Source organism: Rissa tridactyla, chromosome Z (assembly GCF_028500815.1).
Source record: "Rissa tridactyla isolate bRisTri1 chromosome Z, bRisTri1.patW.cur.20221130, whole genome shotgun sequence".
NCBI classification, from domain to species: Eukaryota; Metazoa; Chordata; class Aves; order Charadriiformes; family Laridae; genus Rissa; species Rissa tridactyla.
Genome location: NC_071497.1, coordinates 17,253,284 through 17,277,913, shown reverse-complemented (window position 1 = coordinate 17,277,913; position 24,630 = coordinate 17,253,284). Strand labels below are relative to the sequence as shown.

The 24,630-nt window shown below is 41.7% G+C and overlaps 1 protein-coding gene across 2 annotated transcripts in view; it reads left to right on the top strand.

Moving 5' to 3' along the window:
- Positions 1–24,630, top strand: part of DGKQ (diacylglycerol kinase theta) — a 98,346-nt gene that overhangs the window by 40,156 nt on the left and 33,560 nt on the right. For both annotated transcript variants that reach the window (XM_054185216.1, XM_054185215.1), the window contains exons 4-10: positions 1,015–1,100; positions 1,838–1,963; positions 3,424–3,577; positions 7,975–8,043; positions 18,839–18,939; positions 20,420–20,643; positions 21,471–21,561. In XM_054185216.1, coding sequence (XP_054041191.1) covers positions 1,015–1,100; positions 1,838–1,963; positions 3,424–3,577; positions 7,975–8,043; positions 18,839–18,939; positions 20,420–20,643; positions 21,471–21,561 — 851 coding nt within the window. The remainder of the gene's footprint in view (positions 1–1,014; positions 1,101–1,837; positions 1,964–3,423; positions 3,578–7,974; positions 8,044–18,838; positions 18,940–20,419; positions 20,644–21,470; positions 21,562–24,630) is intronic.

Genomic DNA, 24,630 nt, shown 5'->3' with positions numbered 1-24,630 from the left:
ATTTGAAGAATTTGACGCTTGCCTCTCTACTTTCATTTACTCAACAAAAAATAGGATGCCTTCCCAGACTACTTGTGTATGCAAGTCTTAAAAAAGCAGCTAGAGGAGGATCTTTTTCAGCCATCTCTGTCTATGAGGTTTATGGAGAACTTTCCTAACTCTTGAAGTAGTGAAGCTGGGTATTGGGGTCTTTTGGTTGTATTCTTTTTAATGACTGATCCTTTGCAGCATTTTAGCTTGGGTATTTTTTTTTTTTGTAGATTCTCTTTTCTTTCACATCTGATACTTCAAGACAGCTTTTAAATAATGAAAGTACTTTATCCAAAACCAAACTTGCCTAAAGCTTTTATAGGCTTCGCTAAAACGTCTTCCTACTACAGTATCTAACAGGTATTTTGGGAGATAATGTTAAGCTTACTTAGGAGAGTGTGCTGAAAAAATTATTATTTTCCTTTTCCTGACAATGAAATGGTGATTTACCATATGCAGACATAGCTTGGACAAATCTTCCCAGACACGAGCATACCAGTTTATTCTGGTCAGGTTTAAAATTAAATCAGTTGAGTGTCTCTCTTTCTGTTAATGCTTCTAACATTCAGCTTTTTTTTTTTGCTTTGGTTAAATCAAAGCAGACTTCAGGCACGATTACGCTGGAGTAGGCAGAGGTTCCTGTGAAACTGCGAGACAAAGCTGTAATAAGCCAAACAATTGTTAAAAATTTAACTTGCCGTATTGGAGGAAATATGGCAAGTGCTTGCGAGCAAAATTAGCTCAGCCTTTTCTTACACTTGCTGCATCAGTTTAACACAAAGGAAATGGAGCAACACGCAGGACAGTGCTGATAAACTTCTATTGCCTAGCTTTGCTCAACAGAAAAGTGCACAAAGGGAAGAAAGTGTGGTGCAGTGAAAGGCAGTGAAAGAAGTCTTGGAGGGATGGAGGTGGACAGGGAGGAACTGCAAAAAATCCCGGAGTTTCCAGCTTACAGAAGTTTTCTTGTTTTCATGCTTTTAGTTTGTGAGCTACATGTGCACACAGACTGTGTCCTGTTTGCTTGCAGTGACTGCCGGCAGTGTCACCAGGACGGGCACCAGGACCACGTAAGTGACGATGCCTCTGCAGCACAAAGTGGTCGTGCATTTCGGGTGTGAAAACATGGGCTAGAGGAGGGTGAAGGACTTTTGGCCTTTTCTTTTACATGCTGCCAATTATCAAAGCACTTTTGTGCTTTTTGTGCCAGTTTGTTGGCTGGCAAAGGAAAGGTGTGGCTTCAGCATGCATCGCAGATAGCGGGATGAATTTAAATTCTGGCGCATTCATGGTGCTTATGGAAGCTGAAAAGTCTGTGCAATGTATACAACATCTTAAATAAAAAGAAAAAAAAATAAAGCATCTTGTCTAAAAATTTGCATTGCAGCAGCTGGCGTGGAACTCTTTTTTTTCTGTATGTTGAGCAGTTGGATGCATTGCATCCCTGGCAAACATTATCATGTTCCTCAGGCTTCCTGCAGTCTGTCTGAGGCAAAACTGTCTAGATTCTCACTGTAAAACACGTGCATAAAACTGACCTTTCAGGATTTTTTTTTTTTAAAGAATATTGGTTTTGGTGGACTGTGAAGAAAAAAAGCACTAGGTGACAAATTTATTGATAGTTTGATAAACTTCTTTTGGTGAAATATAAGATTGTTCAGGTTCATGTTTATAGTGAGAGAATACTGAACGTCGTGGTCTGTGTTGCTGTTTCCTCAGAGCTGCTTGAATTGCTGATTTTAAAGCTAGGTTGAAGATGCTTCTGTATTTATTTTGTGTAATGCTAAGTCGTGGTGTGTTCCCCCAGGATACTTACCACCACCACTGGAGGGAGGGAAACCTTTCTTCCAGTGCTCGCTGCGAAGTTTGCAAAAAAACCTGTGGCTCTTCAGAGGTGCTCTCTGGCATGAGATGTGAATGGTGTGGCATCCTGGTACGTTGTGCTGTTTTGTACAGTTGTGGGAACCATATGTGTATGTCTATATGCACATTCTTATTTAAACACTTTATATAAGTACACTTTACTCGTACACTTTAGAAATATACTTTATATACACATCATAAATACACTTAATTTATACACTTATTTATATAAATATATATGTTTATGAGTTAAATGGAAAATCTGACTTTTTTAACACCCCATTAGTCATTCAAATGAGCAATTCTCAAAATCACAGTTAAATTTTCTGTAAATCCAATGGAATTAAAATTTATCAGGGACTAATCATTATAGATTTCTGCTTAGAAGTCTGCAGTTACTTTTCCTGTGTGAAATCGTAATTTCTTTCAAATCACATGAATTCCGCAAGGTCAGAGGCTTTACCATTATAATATGCTTATTCCTCTTTCAGTGTAGAATAGTTGTTAACCTGTGTGGCTGGGGGTTTTTTTTAAGCTGTCAGTATTGGTTTCTGTGCTTTTCCGTTCACATGACGCACGTTTAATTCCTGTGCAACATGATGGTACCCTTCAACAATCCTCATGAAAGCCACAGCTTTTCACATACTGATACTCAGCCTGCTGTGTAGGTAATAATTGATCCATCCCCATAATGCTACCTCTAACTGAAATATGATGAAAGTGCAAAGTAGCACCAGATGGGGCGGGAACTGACAAGTATATGTAATAAGTCATTCATTTGCCATTTAATGCAAGAGGAGGGGTTATATGTAATAATAATTTAAAATGAAACCTGAGGTTATTCAGTATCGCAGGTGTGATTTGAATAATTTAACTTTTTTTTTTTAATATTGTGAGGTTTTTATTTTTAATCTGATTCATAATTTCTAAGGTGGGAGGGGCTGTCTTTGAGAACCGTCTAACAAACACAACATACTATGTGGCCACGCATACATAAGTATGTGTGTTCAGTAATGGCAGAAGATGTTGCACAAGCATAAAGGCAGAAACCAGCCAGTCATGTTTTGGAGTAAAACTCCAAACATTGTTATCTCTGAATCTGCAAGTGGGGACAGCTGTGTAAGAGGATATTGCTATTTTCATGCTATCCAGTTTCGGTATAACCTGGCCTACCTTTCCCGCCTCCCCCAGTAAATATCCATATAGAATGGGAAGACCCAGGGCTTGAGACCAAAACTTTAAACTTCTCCATACAGCTGTATAAAAACCTTTGTATTTTAATAGAGCGGGTTTGTAGTACTTGGGAGTTTCTTCGCATGTTAAAACTTCCCATTATTGGTTATATAAAAACCGAATGGAACAAATTAAAATCTGGGGTCAAAAAATGGGTCACTTATTTAATGAAAGTGATTTACAGAATGTCTATATATGTCCTAGCCTGCGTTTTGCAATTCTAGTGCAGATTTCGTTGTAAACAAATTTGCTTTCTTTGTGTCTCACTAAGTTCTTAATTGATGCTTCTATTTATAGGCTCATGCGGCTTGCTACGTAATTGTCACACCAGAATGTACATTTGGAAGATTAAGGAATATGATTCTTCCTCCGAGCTGTGTGCAGTTATTTTCTCGCAACTTCAGCAAACTGCATTGTTTTCGAATATCAGAAAACTTGCAAACAGAATCAGGTAAAAACTTCCAAAGATGAATGCAATTAATTGATGAGCACATTTAACCTAATGTTGTAATTCACTGAAGTGTATGATTGCTAATTTTCACAGGCTTTTGTGGCAATACTGTAAATTCTTGCTATTTCTGGGACAGGATAGAGATTTTTAAATGCAGTCTGTGTGCAAAGTGCTGAAAATTCTGTTTCCTGGTGCAGGGCAATTTGAAAACTGTTGTTTAAATAGTAAGCATGCATGAAGTGAAAACTGAAAAAAAAAAAAATTTGCTTAGCGGATTAGTGTTATCATTGCTACAAACACTTCCTGATATACATGTTGGTTTTTATTTAGCATATCATGTATACAGATATTTTTATTTGCCTCTTTGATTAAGCATCTGCCCTTTTAAGATTTCTGTGCTGAAAGGAAATCATGTATTTAGCAGTTCTGCTGCCATCTAGAGTGTGTGTTTGTTTAGGAACTCTTTAGGAACAAGAGAATTTTTTTAGGCAACTGAAGTATTTTCTAGTTTGAATTTTTATTATTATATTCTTGTGGTGCTTGAATATGATAGGAAAGCAAACAAAAGGCAGGCAAAATATAGGTCGTGGAAGTTAAATGTTGGCAACTGCATGTTTCTCAACCTGACAGGTTGTTCCTGAACTTTCTGCTTTGAAGGTGTAGGTTTGGTTTTGGTGAAGGCAGTTGGTCGCTAGCAGGAGCCGTGCATTCTCATGGGCAGAAGCTGCAGCAGGAGTTTGTAGCCACTGCAGGAACCTAAGCCTACATAACCTAAATACAATGAAGTGATCTAGGAAAGTGTGAAGGGGGAGAGGAGGTGTTAACGTTGCTTTTTTTGGCTGGCATGTTTTTTTCAGTGAGTTATTTTTCTTTTTGATGAATTTGCTTGTTGGTGGGGGAAGGTGAAGTACAGCACATGCTTGAAAGTCATGGAGTTTTTTAATGCCTCCAACATAAGAAATACCAGAAATAAACAATCTGGATGAGCTCGGTTTTGCTGGAAGACTCATTATGAACCTTGATTCAGATCTATTGTTAGGTATTCTACAAGTGTCCCAAAGGCTTAAGGGAAGATAAAGTTGTATTATTATTAACGGAAGTTAATCACAAACCTTTTAAATAGCCTCTTCAGGTCTGCCTTTTCTGACGTTAACTGTTTGACATATTAAAAGAACACACCACTCTTTAAAAGACAGACTTAAATTTTTTCCTTTTTTAGTTTTTAAATCACCCTTAAGTAAAAATTGAACACGAAGCACCTTGAGTGAAAAAATGCAAGGTTATAGCTGCACCTTCTGTTCTCTTCCTTCATTATTTTACATGATAGAAGAGAAGGTTTTCCATTTCAGGACTTTGTATGCTAGGGATATGAGTTTGTGTTACACACATTTGAGTTTTTTTGAAGTGCTTTTTGCACTCCTTTAATTACAATATGTCTTGTACTTTGAATTGAGAGTGCAGTGCAGATCAGTCATTAGCTGGTGATCAGAAACAGACGCATGGGGAAGGGGAAATACTCACTAACTTAATTTGGACCATTTCCAGTGCTTTAATGTGATATGAAAAAAGAAACTAAGAAAACCCCACCACATTTGGAAAGCCAGAATGCATTTTTATAGTGCTCAGCCTGCACACACCCAGATAAAATACAGAAACACCATGAAAAACCTGTTTTCTAACAGCCCGTCTCTTTCCTGCGGGTCTATGAGGTTTCTGCTGCCTGGGCTAAGCTCCCTGTGGTGTGGGGGCCTCCAGCACTTGACATTTTCCTTTTTTCATGTCAGTGGGCCACAGTCCTGGCTCAGCACAAGGCATGGAGAATAGCATTTGCGGTATGGTACCTGCCTTGCGGTCTGCTAGGCGTAAGGCATTTTGTTCTTTTTTTTTCTTAGCTGGTGATGGTATGTGACACTTGTTTTAGCACCTAGGTCCCTGATGTTCAGTTACAAGTCTGGTGTTGTCATGCTCCTTGTTACACTATTAGCATCCTATTGAAGCTTGTTTTAAGACCTGCTGCTGGAGTTTTGCCGCTCTTCATCATCTGCTGGAGATCAGCTCTCTGCAGGTCCCTGCCAAAGGCACCAAATACCATTGCTACATAGGTCTTTCCTTCTGCCCAGGTTCGTTCTTAAAGGTAGAGCTGGGAATTGCCTTAAACTAATTCTCGCATCACCCTGTGTCGAGGAGCTTAGTGCTCTGGCCTGGTCGTCCTTCTTTTTACCCATGTTCACAGAGCGGACCTGCATGTGCTGAAAGTTACCAAGATGTGTCACAGTTCCAGCAGCTCCCTGACGCTCTTCAGGACTTACTTGAAGCTCCTCTGACCATGGAGCAGCTCAGGAGAGCTGCCCTGGGAGTTCCTACGCTTTTCCAGGGAAAAGTGTAGGCTCCAGATGGCAGATCTCAAAGATTGAATGCACGTTAGGGGTATTTCCAGGGAGCAAGGAGCATTTCAGCTTTATTGGAGGATGATTAGCATTTCTGTGGGATGCATCATGCAAGCATGTTTGTTCAGAAGTCCTCACACCGCGGCGTGCACGGAAGGTGCTCTTCTGTTGCCACAGCTGATGAAGGGCATCACTCAGAAGATTGTGAAAAGATCAGTCTGTGGTACCAAAGAAGTGTTGGCGGTTGCCTGGATGAGTTAACTGCTGCAGCACAGCTCTTCCAAAGCTGATGGTTGGGAAGTGCCAGATGACTTGTCCTAGACGGAGAATGAGCACATCATCGTTGACCTGCTGGGGAGCATTTGTCCAGATTAGCTTCACTGAGTGAACATTCAGTGAACATCTCTGTGCTGAAAGTGGCTTTTCAAAACTCTTGGGCTAAGAAGAGAAGCGATGTGGAGCAGTTGTCTCCCTGTCCTCCAAGTAACTCCTGTCTCTGCCTGTTTCATAAGAAGTCATTGAACTTCACTGGAATAGTTCCAAGGTGCTGTTAGCGTAGACTTCCCTACTATCCAGACTGAGAGAGAAAGAGTAATAAAAAACATGTCAGCTTCTTCCGATCTAAACTTAGAAAAAGGCGAGGGCTGGGAGCAATCAGGAAATCTTTTATTTCTTATTGTTGTATTTATTTATTCTTTATTTAATTTGATTTTATCCGAAGTGAAATTCGAGAGGGCATTCAGCTTCCATTTATTTCAGGCTGTTTCAGGACCACATTGTCTAAATTTCTCTCCAGTTTGAAAGCTAATCTGTTTGTCACCTATAACAGAGAAAGTATTTCAACCCTTCTTTTATATTTTAAAAACCCCAACCCAGAAATATTATTGTTGGTGTTTCTTGTAGTCAGTTGAAGCATTACACAAATATTCCGTAAGTTACCTGGTCTCCAGTTTAGGACTCCTACCATGTACCCTTCTTGACATGCTGTGATTCTGCTTCTTGGAAGGTTTTCCTGCGTTAGGATTCTGGCTTTCCCAGTACCTCTTTTGCTCTGAAGATCTGTCTTTACTGATTTTATTTTATTTTTTTCTCTCCTGTTTTGTGCTTTGATTTCATGCTTTCTCTCTCGACTGCAAGGCATAGATTTTATGAAGGTGTTATGTTTTATAAGGTGCCTGGCTTATATCTTTGGGAGCTTTGACCGCATCCCAGTCAAGACTGACTGTGAGTTTCAATGGGTGGGAGTATGAATACTATTATATGATCAGCACGCTGGGTTGGCTCGTGTTGCACGGTATTGCTGCCCTTAGAGAAGAAAAAATTACCAGGTTTGGATTTTTACCAGTCATCCTGCATGGACCAGGGTGTCAGGAATGAGAATGCAGTCAGCATGTTATCTTCACAGGAGCAAATGTAAATGTTAGTAGTTTTTATTTTAATCTTTTCTAAGTATTTTATGTGTGAATTGGCAGGCTGTGTTATCTGACGTGTTAGCTCCTAGCTTTTAGTGAGATTGTTGAGCAGCTGTCAAATTCCTCTTCTGAAGTGCAGTAATTTCTTTTTGGGTGTCAGCAAATCTATTTTTCAGTTATGGAAATTATTCATATAATACCCATACTTCTGACTGGAAAGCTATTACTGCAATTTCTGGACCGATTTGGTGGTTTAAAACTTAATGGAAACCGTATATACTTACTTCGATCACATGCAAACATTGCAGCTTGAAGTGGATGAAAAGCAGTGGTTGCGATGTTAAAGCTAATAGTAGAAGGACTTCAGGTGTGCTTTCACTGTAGTTACATGACAGTGCAGGTTTGGGGGGGGTTGTTATGCTGGTTTTATAGTATGGATTGTTATCGTAAAAAATAAGCAGAAGAAAGTGTTCTGTTCCTACTGGATTCTTTTGTGTTAGCTTCTTTGAGGGAAACCATCCTCAAATGACAAATACTTTTTTTTTCCCCTTCTTCACATTAACAAGAATCCTTTCTTAAAATGTTTTTGTTTTCACAGATGAAGATGATGATGTTGATGGGTCAACACAGGGATCAGCAAAAGATGTCCAAATTTCAACAGATTCAAGTAAGCAGAATTTTAGTAAATGGTGAATTCCAGTCTTTATTAATGTAATCTTAAATTGCTTTGCCTTATGTAAAAATATTAAAAGGCTGTTTTTCTAATGCTGGGTATCAATTTGAGGTCCAAAGTTTTGATCCAACAGACTTATCCAGGGTCTTACAAATATCTCATCACTGTTTTTCCACTGGTAGTTTGCCATAAGTGACAATGTATTCATTACCCTGACAAATAGGTCATTTCTCTCAACATGGTGGTCAAAGAAAGCATAGTATTAACAATCCATAGTTAAGCAACCAATTTAAAGGGCAGACAGCATGTCTTTTCAAAGCCTTTTTCTTTTAAGATAGCTGGATCCAACCTTACTGAAGACACCAGGTGATTAATTTTTATTTTTTGCAGGGGGAGGGGTTGGGTATGTTAGAATAAAAGTGTTTGTATTGCTCTGTGTCATGATTGGGCTGGGCTGGTTGCTTCTTATGCAGTTGCATTCTTATGCATTGGAGATTTCTGGGGTTGGAATTAGCCAAACTTACTTTCAGAAGCTGAAGCCGACCACAATTTAAGGGCATCCCACCCCCTGTATCTATATGAGTAACTGCAAGAACATAGTACTTGCTGCCTAATGTAGCTGCATGGATTGTTGTAAAAACCAAAATTTCAAATCAATAAATATGATTAATCTTTTTTTCTCCTTTTTTTTGTTCAGCCTAAAGTTCTTAGAAAATTAATAGGATAATTGGGCAAATGCTGTTTGGATTTTAAAAAAATCCAGCTCAGTAAATAATTAACTCAGTTATGGAAGGATCTCAAGCATGCTCTTGTTTCACTTCTTAAAATTTGAAGCTGGTGTCTCTTTAATGACTAAGTTATGATCCACCACCATGCTCCCTTATTATGGCGCCAGGCTCTGACTAACTGCAGTTTATGTAAGAAACTTTCACTTTTTCCATTTTTTTTAAGTGACATAAGTCGCTGAGTGTCAGTCTTGTATATTTCACCAACTGAAGCTATTTCCCTTACTCATGACTGTCAAAGAGAGCAAACTGCGTATCCAGTTCCGCTTTAGACAGCCTTCACAAAAGAAGGAAAAATAATATGAAAATTAGGGGCAGGATACAAACTTTAATATGTCTTTTGTTCATATACAGTGTCCAGCTACGGACTGGAGAAAGCAGCATCAAATGTTGCATTTTTCAAGGCTCGTGTAAGAATTGTTAGTTGTGTTTCAAATAGAACAGTGGCATTAAATAACATTGCTTCCTCTCAATACATTTTCACAAAACAGAAGTCAGTGTAGAGCCCTGTAACTTTTCTGTGATTTAGAAAGCTTAATTAGGTAGGCAGTGATTCTAATGTCTCTAAATCCAAAGCATTCACAGAAAAATGAAATGTTTGAAAGCTTTAGTTTAATGATGTTAGGGGTCTCCAAGTCTGGTACCCCAGTAGAGGTGAAGCTGATGCAACATCCTGCCCCCAGGGACTGAGCCATTGATGGATCAGACTAAGAGGAAGGTCTCTTGGATTCTGCGTGTGTATACATTTATGTATTCTGATACTTAGATATGTGTATATATATACATGTGTGTGTGGCTGTGTGCATACATATATGCACACGCAGGCCTTCCTCCCACTAGGTCTCTCAGTGGATCCCCAGCCCCCACGGTCCCTCTAGCAGACATCCTGGACCTCCTGGTCCTTCCAGTAGTCATCTCTGCCAGGTGCCTCATTCACAGAGACACATGCAGATGTGGCTCCTAGCCCATGTGCCAGCGAGTCCAGCCAGCTCACGCAACAGCTGTCGCTCTGGTTGCTGGCACCATGGACACATGGGTCACAGTGACCTGCGGTCCTGCTTGAGTTGCTGCACTCACAGACCCACGTGCACACATGCAGGAGGGTGGAAACCACACCCACAAAAAGAGTTAGAAATAACATTTAATGAGAAGACAGGACAGACCGTGCTGCAGGGTATGGCGAGGATACACACCAACCAGCAGCCTCTCCACCTGTGACCACCTTCTTTTATCTCCTTACCTCTATTTTCCCATGCTTGTTCCTCCCCAAACCACCTTGATCCCTTCTTTCCCCTGCCTCTGGTTACTCCTCTAAACATCCAATAAAACCTCTTGTACAAGCCCAGAATGCTCTTCCCATCCACCGCATGGAGCCCCACACCCTCAGCGGCCTCCTCAGTTGGGGAGGTGACTCACAGAGCTTCTCCTGTGGGCTCACCTGATGGGTGCAACCGCCAGCCCATGGGGTGATGCCCTTGCACCAGGGCAGGGCATGGCTTCTCTGATAACTTGTCTGACAAAGTTACTGGGGTTCAGCTACCAGTCATTGTGTATCTGTGCCTCTGTGTGTGTGTGGAGTCATAACCCATCAAATTAAGCATGACAGAGGCACGGTTATAGCCTGCTGGACCTCTTCCACCCTTATCTAGATAATACCACTTGTGTAGCATGGGTCAAGAAGGAGCTGCTTGTTAGCTTCTGTGTGTTGACTCAGTACATCTGCCGCATCTTTTGGGATGGTATCATGCCCTCCCTCAGGAGTGTCTGAACTGAATTATATTCCAGAATATTGTAGCTTTTCTTAATTCCAGCTCTCCATGTTTTACAGATGCATGTTTTTTAAAACAGTGAAAAAAGTCAGAGCAAATTGAATAGTATTGACTTGTAAAGACATGCTTTTCTGTAGGAAAGAAGCCAGTAGAAAAGGATGCAAAGTCTGTAGATTAATATTGGAAAAAAATTGAATTACTGGTCTGCATTCCCTTTTGCTTCTTTGCTATTTTAGTAGGCTTGTTGAGTGAAGTGTAAATTTAGAAGATTTAAATATCAATTTTGGGAGCTAAAATATGTTAAATCAACCATGGAACTTAGCCTACCAAGATACTGAAGCCAAAAGCTAACACGACCATAAAAACAACCCTACACTTTCTGAGATGATAGATGTAACAGACTTACAGAGCAGATTTGGAAAAAGACTGTAAATCCTTGTGCCTGAGAACATGAGCCAACTTCTAAGGACTTGTCTACATAGTGGACAGCTAACCTAAGGAGAACTGAATGTTACAGGGATAGTGGGATAAACATCATGTGGATGCTGTCAGTAGTGTAGTGGGGAAAGAGTTGGGCCCCAATGTCCATTTTCATACTAAAATAATTTTTGGACATTCTGGGAATATATAAGTGATAAAACTGGTCTGTATTGACAGACCTCAGATAGCTGGCGTTGGAGGTAAAGAAGGGAATTAAAAGTGCTCCTTTGGGGGGAGCCTTTCGGGGGTGTGCCTTGTCTGTCCTTTCTGGGATGCAATGATGAACTAGGCTTCAGCCAGCACACATTATTCTAGTTTTCCTGGAGACAGAATTCATTGGTCTCTGCTAAGATGCAACCACAGATGTAATCTGTCAAGCTTCAGAAGTCAAAGGCAAACTTTTGAAAATCATTCCTATTACTTCATGGTAATATGAAGGCTTAGTGGAGGGGAAAAAAAATTTGGCTTGTTTTGTATACAACAAATGAATCCTAGAGGAGGTATTTCATTAATTCCTGAAATAAAAACATGAGTTAAGAGCTCTTACTTGTGTGTCAGTCTGCAGGGGTCTGGGAACATGAAAAGACATTAGATTCTGCCCTAATTGCTTGCCAGGGATCAATAAAAGCTGAAGGTACTTGACTACTGTGTAGTGAGGCCTAGGCAGCTCTTATTTATTTTGAAGCTTATCCATAGATAGTAGTTAAAGGATGTTGAGGAGGTGGAGAAGTACTTCTTTCCTCACAAAAGCTTCTGTTCAGTGGTATTTCAAGAGATACTCATTTACAAATTGAATTGTCATACCCGGTGTCACGGTGAAAACATTCTTTTCCCCCAGAACAGTTTGCTTCACCTGCGTTTGAAGATATTTTGAAAAAGAGGTTTATGCTCAACTGTGTTGAATGAACTAGTGGCTTAAGTGCTGGAAGAGGTTGTGTATTTCCATTTTTTCGTTCAGTTGCCTATAACAACTGGGAAAAGAAAGATGAGTGTTCTGAAAAATCATGTTACTTTTCTTTTGCTTCACTTTCCCTATTGTGCATGTCTTCTTTCCTCTCCTTCCCTCAGCCCCCTTCATCTGCCTTTTCTGTCACTTGATACTGCCCACTATTGTTCTTGCTTCTCACCAGATTGTGATTTGTGCACTTCCCCAACTTGTTCCCTCCCTTCCCCAAGCACAACATTTACTCCCCAGTATTACTGCCCCTTTGGCTTGGTTCCCTTTCAGTCTGCCTGTCCCTCTCTTGTTCCCTGGATTATAGAATGGTTTTAGTTGGAAGGGACCTTAAAGACCATCTAGTTCCAACCCCCTGCCCTGGGCAGGGACACCTCCCACTAGACCAGGCTGCTCAACGCCCCATCCAGCCTGGCCTTGAACACTTCCAGGGATGGGGCATCCACAGCTTCTCTGGGCAACCTGTTCCAGTGTCTCACCACCCTCACAGTAAAGAATTCTTTCCTAATGTCTAATCTAAATCTACCGTCTTTCAGTTTGAAGCCATTAACCCTCATCCTATCACCGCATACCCTTGTCCCTTCCTCATCCTTGATGTCTAGTATTAGTTGATAGTCAAAACATTGGCTGCTCTAGATGTCTCTTTCAGGGAAGGCAAGCACCTCTTCCTAACTACTTCAACTGAAAATGTAAAGAGGTTTTATAGAAAATCTCTTCAAGAAGAAAGATTGAAAAAATCTTCCTGTAGTTCTGTAGCATCATTGCCAGAAGGCTATAGAGAGATGTTCGCACCATTCTTACTTGCTTTATTGCTGAGGTGTAGATAGTGAATGGTAATACTGAAATATACAGGCTGAAAGAGTTGGGGTTGTTCATCCTGGAGAAGAGAAGGCTCCCGGGAGACCTTATAGCAGCCATCCAGTACCTGAAGGGGGCCTACAGGAAAGCTGGGGAGGGGCTGTTTGCAAGGGCATGTAGCGATAGGACAAGGAGCAATGGTTTTAAACTAGAGCTGGGTAGGTTTAGATTAGCCATTAGGAAGAAGTTCTTTACACTGAGGGTGATGAGACACTGGCACAGGTTGCCCAGAGAGGTGGTGGAGGCCCCATCCCTGGAGACATTCAAGGCCAGGCGTGATGAGGCTCTGAGCAACCTGGTCTAGTTGAAGATGTCCCTGCTTACTGCAGGAGGATTGGACTAGATGACCTTTAAAGGTCCCTTCCAACCCAGCACATTCTGTGATTCTATGAAATAAACCAAAATTTTGCCAGTCCACACTGTTGTAATTTGAGGTAGCAGTGACTAGAGAAGGAGAGCAGAAAGCATGTGGATAGCGCAAGTTTTGTTGGGAAGAATGGTTCTTGGTAAACAGCACTGCTAGAATTTAGTCTTTAAGAGTAAATTCCACCAATATGTTTGGTGTAGGCCTCTAACTTTCTTCTGTGGCAAATACATTCAGGACTACATCATTTTCCTGTCTCTGCTACAAGGCGCACATAAGTCTTTTTAGGAGCTGTGTCCTCCTGTCTGTGGGGATTTGGAAGTCAAAGGACATGAGCCTTGGACTCATCAAATGCTGTTTAGCCTTTTCCCAGGAAAACTTGGTATCTTAGCCACTGAAATCAAATTCCATAGTTTGGTAGATTGTGCCTGGAGTTGACCTTTTTGTAGTCATTTTCCCCTTGAAAAGCATAAGCATGAAGAACAGCTTTTTTTCAACTCAGTATCCCATGATAAGAAAAGAAGTAATGTGTTTTTCAGGAGAAAGTCCTGATACTGCGTAGCCTGATCCGGCAGGAAAAGATGAAAGACGTTTGGCAGTGAAGTGTCAGTCCAATAAAACAGGCAGTAACTCCTTTAAATACCAAAATTTTTTTATGTGCATCTGTTGCATATTAGCAAGATTTTTTTTATACTAAGTAGGGGTATGTAGACTTCACTTCTCTAATTGGGTCATTTTCTAATTTTTAAAAATTGGAAGAGGAGGGAGAAAGAGCTTTGTCTAACTTTAAAAGTGATTATACTTTATCTTCTTTCCAAGGCTAGTTAGACAAATCAGACTAGCGTGAGACACTTCTTCACTTTCATGTTGTGGATGTACACTTGAATTAGTTGGTATGGTCTTTCGTTAACCTGTCCCCATAAGCTCATACACAGGAAAGCCATCTTTCATCAGGTTGCAGTAAAAGTGACCACTGTGAGGAGGACAATGACAAAGTTAACCATGATTTTTTTGCTGATAAATTGAGCTTGTTTTGTATGACGAGTAACCAGATTGCCTCAAGGAAAGCAGGACTGAGCATACTGTGTATTTATCTAAGGAACGTACTTGAGCTTAGGACATTAGTACTGGTCTGTAGGTCTAAACTCCTCCTTGCGAACCAGTTTATTTTAAGAGTCAAGCCAACTTTTTGCAACATTTGGCTGGTCTTAAGAAGCAGAGAGCTCATAAAAAAATCTCCCGTCGAAACTGCTAGGGATTCTCTCAGGCCAGCTAGTATCTAACAAGAGCAGACTGCAAGGGCAATTCAGATGAAAACAAGTACTAAAACCTGGATGAATGTTTTTATTCTCAGATGGTTGTCTACCCTCTGGATTGCTAGCGAAAACAGTAGAGGTTTTGATAATCTTATGAAAGTTCATACTCAGAACATTTGCTGTGCTGTCAGTAACCAGCATTTGCTGTGTTTTCTGAAGTTGTGTTAGCCTTAAAGAAGGTCACGCAGGACACTGTGTGTCTTTTGCTTAAAATTTGTCTGTGCTAAAGTCACCATGGAGATCACTCTGACAGAAATCTGTTTCTAAAAGAATTTCACTTTTTCTGACATTAATCCAGCAGGGTTTAAAGGAGTGAATCACTTCCTGACGTGTGCTATAGTCTCAATGCAATGGCAATAGAGTTTCAAGGATACTTTATAAGTGAGAGCTGATGTTTACATGTTCCTTATATTGTGACTGAAAAAAAAAAGACAATAGACGCAACCACTAAGTTGATAATTTGAAAACTGAAAAGACAAATCCACCTGGTAAAACTACTTCTCATACTAAAAAAAATACTTAAAAAGTCCTGCTGTATCATATCATATATCCCAAGCTCACTTTATCTGTAGAATAATTTATGCTCCATTGCTGCAAAGAGTGTACGCTGCATGTGGAAGTTGTGTGATTAGTTTTCTTAAATAGCTGGTGTAAAAGGTTTCAGCTAACTACTCTCAAGAGTACGTGAAGAACAGTCATATAGGAAAGAAGAAATAAGAGCTGTGCTTCCAAAGTTCATTCTTCTTGACAGGAGCCAGAAGTAAAGCTGCAAAACCAGAAGCCCAGAAATCTGTCATGTTGTAGATACTGTTCAGAAAGGCAGTAATTTTTGCTTCTTCTATTTGACTGTCATTTAGGATTTTAGTTCTTTTGCTTCCTGCTTAAACCCTTTGTTCTTTCACATTGATGTCCAAGTGGAAACCACTGACAAGTGGTGTCTCTCAAGGGTTCATACTGGGACAAGTGCTATTTGTTATCTTCATCAATGACAGATAGTGAGATTGAGTGAACCTTCAGTAAGTTTGCGGATGACACCAGGCTGAGCGGTGCAGTTGATTCACTAGAGGGAAGGGCTGCCATCCAGAGGGACCTTGAGAGGATTAAGAAATGGGCCTGTGTAAACCTCATGGAGTTCAACAAGGCCAGGTCCTGCACCTGAGTCAGGGTAATCCCCAGTATCAATACAGGCTGGAGGGTGAGTGGACTGAGAGCAGCCCTGTGAAGAAGGACTTGGGGGTATTGGTGGATGAGAAGCTCAACATGAGCCGACATGTGTGCTCACAGCCCAGAAAGCCAACTGCATCCTGGGCCGCATCAAAAGAAGCGTGGCCAGCAGGTCGAGGGAGGTGGTTCTGCCCCTCTGCTCTGCTCTGGTGAGACCCCACCTGGAGTACTGCGTCCAGCTCTGGAGCCCTCAATACAGGAAAGGCATGGACCTGAGCGGGTACAGCGAAGGACCACGAAGATGATGAGAGGGCTGGAGCACCTCTCCTATGAGGACTGAGAGAGTTGGGGTTGTTAAGCCTGAAGAAGAGAAGGTTCTGGGAACACCTTATTGCAGCCATTCGATACTTAAAAGGGGCATATAAGAAGGGCATAGAGAGACTTTTTACCAGGCCCTGTAGTGACAGGCCAACAGGCAACCATTTTAAACTGAAAGATGGTAGATTTAGATTGGACATAAGAAAGACATTTTTTACAATGATGGTGGTGAGACACTGGCACAAGCTGCCCAGAAAAGCTGTGAATGCACCATCGTTGGAAGTGTTCAAGGTCGTGTTGCATGGGGCGTTGATCAACCTGATCTAGTGAAAGATGTCTCCGTGGCAGGGTGTTTGGACTAAATGATCTCTGAAGCTCCCTTTAAACCCAAACTATTCTATGGTTCTATGATCTTATTTATTCTGTTTGTCTCTCTTTCTTTCTTTGTACAAGCATCTCTTGTACAGGCTTCCCTTTTCAGAGTCACAGCATGGCTGGGGTTGGAGGCAGTATGGAGATTGTCTAGGTCAGTCCCCTGATCAAGCAGTGTCTATCAAAACAGTTTGTTTAGGGTCATGTCCAGTCAGGTTTTGAATATCTCCAAGGATGGAGACTTCACAACCCTGCCTGGACAACCTGTTGAAGTCTCACAGTAGGAAAGGTTTTTTTCCTAGGTTTAAATGTAGTTTCTTGTGTTTCAGTTTGTGCCCATTGCCTCTTGTCTGTTCACCTTTATACCCTCCCATTATTACTTACAGATAAATACACACACACCCGCACTGACTCCCCAATCCTTCATTCTCCAGCATGAACACTCCCAGCTCTCTCAGCCTCTCCTCATATGAGAGATGCTCCAATCCTGTCATCTTCATGGGCCCTCCCTGCCTTTGCTCCAATACGTCCATGTCTTTCTTGCACTGAAGAGCCCAGGACTGGGCACCGCTTTACTGATGAGGTCTCAGCAAGGCCAAGTAGAGGGAAATAATCGTCTCTGTCAGCCTTCTGTCAATACTGTTACTAATGCATCCCAGAGTGCAGTTAGCCAGATGTCAGGGAATGTTGCTGACTTACGGTCTACTTGATGTCCACCAGGAACCCCAGGCTATCTCTGCCAAACTGCTTTCCAGCCAGTTGGACCCCTGCCTGGGTTATTCCTGTCCAGGTGCAGGGCTTGGCATTTCACTGTTTTGAACTTTATGAGGTTCCTGGTGGCCCATTTCTCCAGCCTGTCGAGGTCTCTCTGAATAGCAGCACACCCATCTGGTCTGTCAGGCACTTCTGCCAGTTTTGTGTCCTCTGCAAACATGCTGAGGATGTACTCTGTCCTATCATCTAGGTCATGAGTGAAGAGATGAAACAATATTGGCCCCAGTATTGACTTGCAAGAGTGCTCCACTGGTGACTAGCCTACAGCTGCACTTCACATTTCTGTAGAAGACCCTTTGAGCACAGCAGTGCAGCCAGTTTTCAGTCCACCTCTCTCTCCACTTGCCTAGTCTGTGCTTCATCCATTTGTCTGTGAGGTTGCTAAGAGACATAGTGTCAAAAGCCTAACTAAAGTAAATAAAAACAACATCCAATGCTCTTCCCTTAGCCACCCAGTGAGCTGTCTCATCATAGAAAGCTACCAAGCTACTGGTGCTTGGGAGCCTGAATGGTGGGGAATAAAGCAAACAGCAGTATCAACCGAGGACTGGAAGAAAGCAAGTGTCAACTGTATCTTCATGAAGGGTAGGAAGGAGGCTCTGAGGAACCACAAATTGATCAGCCTGACCTCGATCTCTGGGAAAGTGATTGAGCAATTAACCCTGGAAACCATGTTTAAACATATTAAAGAGTGGGAGTAGTCAGCAAGAGATCTATCAAGGGAAATTGTGCCTAATTTCCCTGTGTCTAGGAGAGGATACAAGGCCTGTCTGGTTGGAATCTCCTTTTTCGTCTGGATTGATTGACTTGATTCCTTTCTATAGGCGGTAAGGACACACCTATTGGACTGGTAACATTCATTTGTTCTTAAAACTTCTCAAAACCTGCCTGTTCTATGAGAATTTGGTTACGCTTTGCTATTGCTCTTACAATGGCCACTTAAATAAAAGAGAAACTTTGTCATACACTGGACTGTGCCAGACTGAGTCTTAACTCATCTTTGTGAAAGGTGGACCTGAAATCCTTAACTCTTCACCCTTTCTCTGTGCAGCAACCTGTGCTCCGTGGTTTGAGCATGGATTTGATAAGGCTTTAGAGCCATGAAACACAGAAAAGGGTTGTAGTTCTTCATTTGCTGTACCTTCGTTCTCCTAGTTTTCTTCTGTTGTTTCTGTATTATCTCCTGTTGTCTGCAGAGTTAACCAGGTACTTTAAGGACTTTCTTTGGAAGGATGCTCTCAAAACTGGCAGTGCTTTGGGAGCTGTTCTGAAAGTGATGTCTCTGTCTTGGTTTTCATGTTGTTGAACTTGCCAATAATGAACAGACTTGAATGGTGAGGATGAAGATGTTGTAACGTAAGCAATATAATTACATATAAACAGTTACATCAAAAGCCAGGATAAAACTATGATAACTTGAAATACTCTTCCCGCTTTCCTCCACAAATGTACGCCTGTTTTAAATGAACAGTAACAAAACAAAAATCACAAGATTAAGCCTCAAAGCTTATTGTAAATAAACAGTTTGGTGGGTTAAAAGCAGATTTTTAACAGTTCTGTTATACGCTTCCTATTCAGGTAGCTTTATGATTTGAGGGGTGTGTTATTGAAATACAATAATTGTTTTCATTTAGGTAAACAAACGTTAAAGATATTTGATGGGAACGATGCAGTGAAACGCAATCAATTTCGACTGATTTCAGTTCCAAGGATTGCAAAAAACGAAGAAGTTGTGGTAAGATACCCGGTGAAGGTCAATATTCCAGTGTGATAAAAGGGCATGTGATTCTATATTACAGTACTCAAAAGCTGATAGTTTTACAAATATAACAACAACAACAAAATCTGTAAATAGGCTATAATATTACAATGCAATTTGGTTTCATGTGGTGCTCTTATTTTGGAGCAGCTACGTATCTGTAGCATAATGGGGACCAGAGCATATCCCATGTTAAGCAGTCATTCTCCTTCCCTGTGTGACACTGTAGTCTGATTTTACTGATGTGAGCAATACTGGATAATCAGCCCCTTAGGTCTTGCTCCTCTTCTGTAATATTTAGTGGTTTGATGTTTATCCTGGGCAGACGCCACTATTTTTGCTTCAGTTAATGAGCTTTGGAGACTGAAGCACGCCATAGTTACCTCCGCGCCTTGGCTGTGAAAGTAATGAATTATTGATCACATGGCGGCCACTCGCTAGCTTCTCCAGTGCTCCATCTGGGGTGGAAACACGACTCCGTACTGAATCGACTGCTCTGTAGAGATCTTAATTTACCCATGCTGTGCAGAAATGGAGCCCAAAACGGGTGTATGGTGGTGCACAGTAGAACCGAGCATGGTGAGGACTCAGAGTCATAAAGGACTTAGCAAAGGCGTCTGGAGAATTTATTACATCAGAATTTTGACAATTTAGACCTACAGCTCATTAAGATTTGTATCTTGATATTGTGCTCAAAATCAACAGGAGTTTTGAAGATGGTTGGTAGTGTTCTGCAAGTCAAAGATCTTCAAGGAAAATTATGTACAGTGCTGAAAACACTTGTATTTAGGAGTGCTGCTTGCCTTTCAAGTGCGTTTTGTCACACTGCTTCTTCACATACCAGGACAGATTAACACCAGTTCTCATAAGTGACCTACTGGGCTTTATTCACTGCAACATCTGTGTTAGCAGAAGTACTGCAGGCATGGGCCAGTAATCAATGTAAAATCACTGTGACTCCTTGCATCTTCCAAGGACAGCCTTTACCTTTCCTTTTCACGGGCGTGGGGGTTCGGGGCAGCCTTGTGGCTGAGAAGCTCGCTAATTTTCATCATCCCCTTAGTGCAAGAAGGTTGAATATGCAGAGTTGGGCACATTTAAGTGTAATTTACCATTTTCCTTGTGGAGTAAATTTTGCATGCAGTGTAGCTTTATTGGTGCTGAATTTTTACATTTGATCTATGGAGTTAAAACGACTGTCACTTGACAAAAATACCGTGGGCTGTGTTCAAATCCATTGATATCTCAAGTTTTGTTTCTGTATCTTCCACTAAAATTTGTTTTCAAAACTTCACTCTTGTTTTGGTTTTTACCATTGCTGTTTATCCACTATTCTGCACTTAAAACATGCATTAAAGGTTGGTTCCATAAGTAAAGTATTTATAAATGTCTGTGGCTACATAGGTATTAATGGTGTCTTTTCAAGAAAATGTTAATTTATCTTGCTCTGTTGTAGGAGGCTGCTTTGAGGGCATACTACATAAACGATGACCAGCAGGAGTATGAGCTTCAGACTTTTACGCAGCAGGCGCTGCTGTCTGATGATGTTATCAACAGGAACGATGCTGCACAGGACACCAACTTGGGCTCGGTATTCCGAGAATCTGTTCCTGAAGCTTGGATCATCAGAGCCAAACCAAAGGAGGAGGAAGTGATCCGAATTTATCCTGCCTGGTTGAAGTGAGTGGTCTCCTTTACCCCAAGGTTATCCTGCTTTGCTATATCTGTCCTCTGTGGTCTAGCCCAGTGTGTTTCAGTTATTGAAGTCGCACAAGCGTAACAGAGAATGTAGTTTCTTCTTCTGTGTTTCAGGATTCTTCTGTTTATTTTTCTGAATGAGTAATATACATATTATTAATTTCCGTGCCTGGAAACCTGTTGTGGATTTCTTTACATGCACAGAACATACCGTGCAACTTGTGCAGTTCTATGATTGTGCGTTTGGCAAAGGAGATACAGCCTTTCCATCTGTAAACAAATGATGACATACACAAGTCATTTGAAAGCTTGATGGTTTTTTGGAAGATACTAAGTGGGAGGAATTCAATGTAACTTCTGTTGTGAGAAAAGGAGGAAAAAATGAAGAAAAAAAAATCTGTTCCGTTTACCCCCACTGAGACAATATATATTCTAAGGATATTTAGCAGTGGAAACAAGACTGGCAAGTGACCTATTCATTTCTTTAAGAGCAGTGGGATAAAATTGAACTATTTTTTCATTTTACTAATGCAACTACATTGCCAAATTCTATGAAAGACTAGTATGTAATTCTGTGTGTAGGAAGAAACTAATTTGCAGTGTTGCAATTGTAATGACCAGTTCCTTGAGAGGAAGTCTTTGCTTGTCTGTGGGTCTAATACTGCATCTTCCAAAAGCCTCAGTGAACAACTTTTTTCAGCTAATACAAATTTCTGCCTACCCCCTAAAAAAATTGCCATTTGGGTAAAAAAGTACACATAGGATAGGTCAAACAATTGTCCTAAAATAACTATTTGTTTTCTCTTTAGGGTGGGAATGGCGTATGTTTCTCTACGAGTAAATAAGGATAGCACTACGCAGACTGTGATCAAAGAAGTGCTTCCATTACTTGGAAGGCAGGTAAACAAAGGATCATAAGCATGTCCATATACCACCTGAGTGACCCTGAAGTGTGTGTTTTTCTCTTTAGAAAAATTATAATCAGTCCATTTGCAGTTAATGTGAATGTTGTTAATGTTCAGTAGATCGTCTCTTATGACTAGTACGATGCTCAAAATTTTCTGCAGTCTTGGTGGTGGACCTGCTTTCTGTGCACTGGAAGTTACCATCAGTCTTTCTGGGTCAAGCAGAGGATTGACCAAAAATTCCGATTTGAGAAATTTGTGGCCTGTGTTGAGGTCACCCCTCAGCCTTCTCCAAGCTGAACAAACCAAGTGACCTCAGCTGCTCCTCCTAAGTCTTGTCCTCGAGGCCATTCACCATCTTGGTTGCCCTCCTCTGGACACACTCTAGTCATTTGATGTCCTTCTTTATTGAGGTGCCCAAAATTACACACAGCACTTGAGGTGGGACCGCACCAGTGCAGTGCTGAGTGGGACAGTCACCTCCCTTGCCCAGCTACCTCTGCTGTGCTTGATGCACCCCAGGACACAGTTGGCCCTTTTGACTGCCAGGGCACACTGTCAACTCATATTCAACTTGCCATCAACCCAAACCCCCAGATCTCTTTCTGCAGGGCTGCTCTCCAGCCTCTCATCCACCAGTTTGTATGTGTAATCAGGATTACTCCGTCCCAGGTGGACAATTCAGCACTTGTTATATTTCATATGGTTGGTGATTGCCCAGCTCTCTAGTTTATCCAGATCTCTCTGCAAGGCCTCTGTTCCCTCAGGGGAGTCCACAGCTCCTCCTAGTTTAGTATCATCAGCAAACGTACTTAATATACATTCGTTTCCTGCATCCAGATCACTTATAAAAACATTAAAGAGCACTGGCCCTAATATCAAGCCCTGGGAAACCCCACTGGTGACTGGCTGCCAGCCTGATGGAGCCCCATTTATTATAACTCTTTGAGCCTGACGTGTCAGCCACTTGCTCACCCAATGTATTATGGACTCGTCTAGCTGCGTGCTGGACAGTTTATCCAGAAGGATACTGTGAGAGACAGTATCGAAAGCTTTGCTAAAATCCCAAACCACCACATCCACTGGCTTCCCTTGGTCAACTAGATGGGTGACTTGATCATAAAGGGAAATTAAGTTGGTTAAGCAGGGCTTTCCCTTGTGAACCTGTGCCGGCTATGACCAATGACTGTGGTGTCTCTCAAATGTTTTTCAGTAACTCCCAGAATAACCTTCTCCATGACTTTGCCAGGCAATGAAGTGGGACTGACAGGCCTGTAATTACGAGGGTCTTCCTTTTTACCCTTCTTGAAAATTAGGACAGCATTTGCCAGCTTCCAGGCAACTGGAACCTCTCCAGACTCCCAAGACCATTGAAAAATAATGGAGAGAGGTCCTGCAGTAATATCAGACAGCTTTTTGAATACCCTGGGGTGAATCCTGTCAGGCCCCATAGATTACGTACATCCAGCTGGAGCAGCAAGTCTTGAACAAGTTCAGGGTTGGCTGGGAGCTGATCATCCCTGCAGTCAATGGTCTTCCAACACAGGGCTCTGGGGATCCCAGGGTCCATCATCAGTGTTGAAGACGGAGGCAAAGAAGGCGCTAGATGTTGAAGATGGAGGCAAAGAAGGCGCTAGATGTCTCCACTGTGTCTGTTTCCCTATTTGTGAGGTGACCAACCTCATCAAGTAACAGACTGATGTTATCTCAGATCCTTCTTTTGCTGTTCACATATTTTAAAAAGACCTTTTTGTTGTCCTTCACAGTGCTGGCCAGCTTGAACTCTAATCGAGCTTTGGCCACACGAATTTTCTTCCTACATTGGCGAACAGCATCTCTGTAGTCCTCAAGGTGTACAAGGAAGGACTCAAGGCTGAATGGCAGTGAATGGCACCCATGTTCTTTACTATCTGCATTTCTTCCCACCTCATTGGAAATGATTAGATACATCTTGTAATCTTCCAGATGCACGTGTTATCCTTGGAAGATGATCTCTTTTCAGTCCGACTGTCTTTCTTACAGTTGGTGCCAAGATAGCCTGACTTTTAGGAAACGCATTAGTAGAACTTGCAAGTGTACCAAGGCACTGGCAGTCTCAATCAGACACACAGGTGTGGAGACATGAAGCCATAGCATTCTCATTTAATTCAGCACTGGGGGCTTGTGAGCACACCAGCAGATTGGCACAATTCTGCAGCTCCAGGCTTCTGTCATGCTCAAGAGGGTGACCACCGCCTTTTGTGGTTATTTACAGGGTGCATAGGAACATACGTGTGGCTAGCTATCTACAGTAGATGTTAATTGTAGATCTCTGTATAGGTGTACACAGCTATGTAGTGCACACAACTTTTTATGTGCCATAGGATGGTTCCAGGATTTGATTTCAATCCTGTTCCTCAAGTGCTGGGGACCTTTTAACAAAACTTGGAAAATCTTTACTGAAGTCTTGTCTCATCTGAAAAAAGCAACTGTCAAACAGGATAGTCAGATACTCTGTTTGGGGAAGATCCTCACATCTCTATTTGGAAAGCTAGTTTTGTGTTGTCAGAGACTTAATTTCTTAGCTTAGTTGCAATTTCTCTGATACTGATATATCAGTTTTTAAACCGTTTTCTCCTTTTTCTGTATGACGATGCGCATACACGAAACCTTTCTTTAATATCCAGAATTTGCCTGTGCTGAAGATCCTCACCGAGTTCACAGAATCATAGAATGGTTCGGGTTGGAAGGGATCTTAAAGATCACCTAGTTCCAACCCCCCTGCCCTGGGCAGGGACACCTCCCACTAGACCAGGTTGCTCCAAGCCCCATCCAGCCTGGCCTTGAACACTTCCAGGGATGGGGCATCCACAGCTTCTCTGGGCAACCTGTTCCAGTGCCTCACCACCCTTACAGTAAAGAATGTCTTCCTGATGCCCAATCTAAATCTCCCCTCTTTCAGTTTGAGGACGTTACCCCGTGTCCTATCATTACACTCCCTGATCAAGAGCCCCTCCCCATCCTTCCTGTAGGCCCCCTTCAGGTACTGGAAGGCTGCTATAAGGTCTCCTCGGAGCCTTCTCTT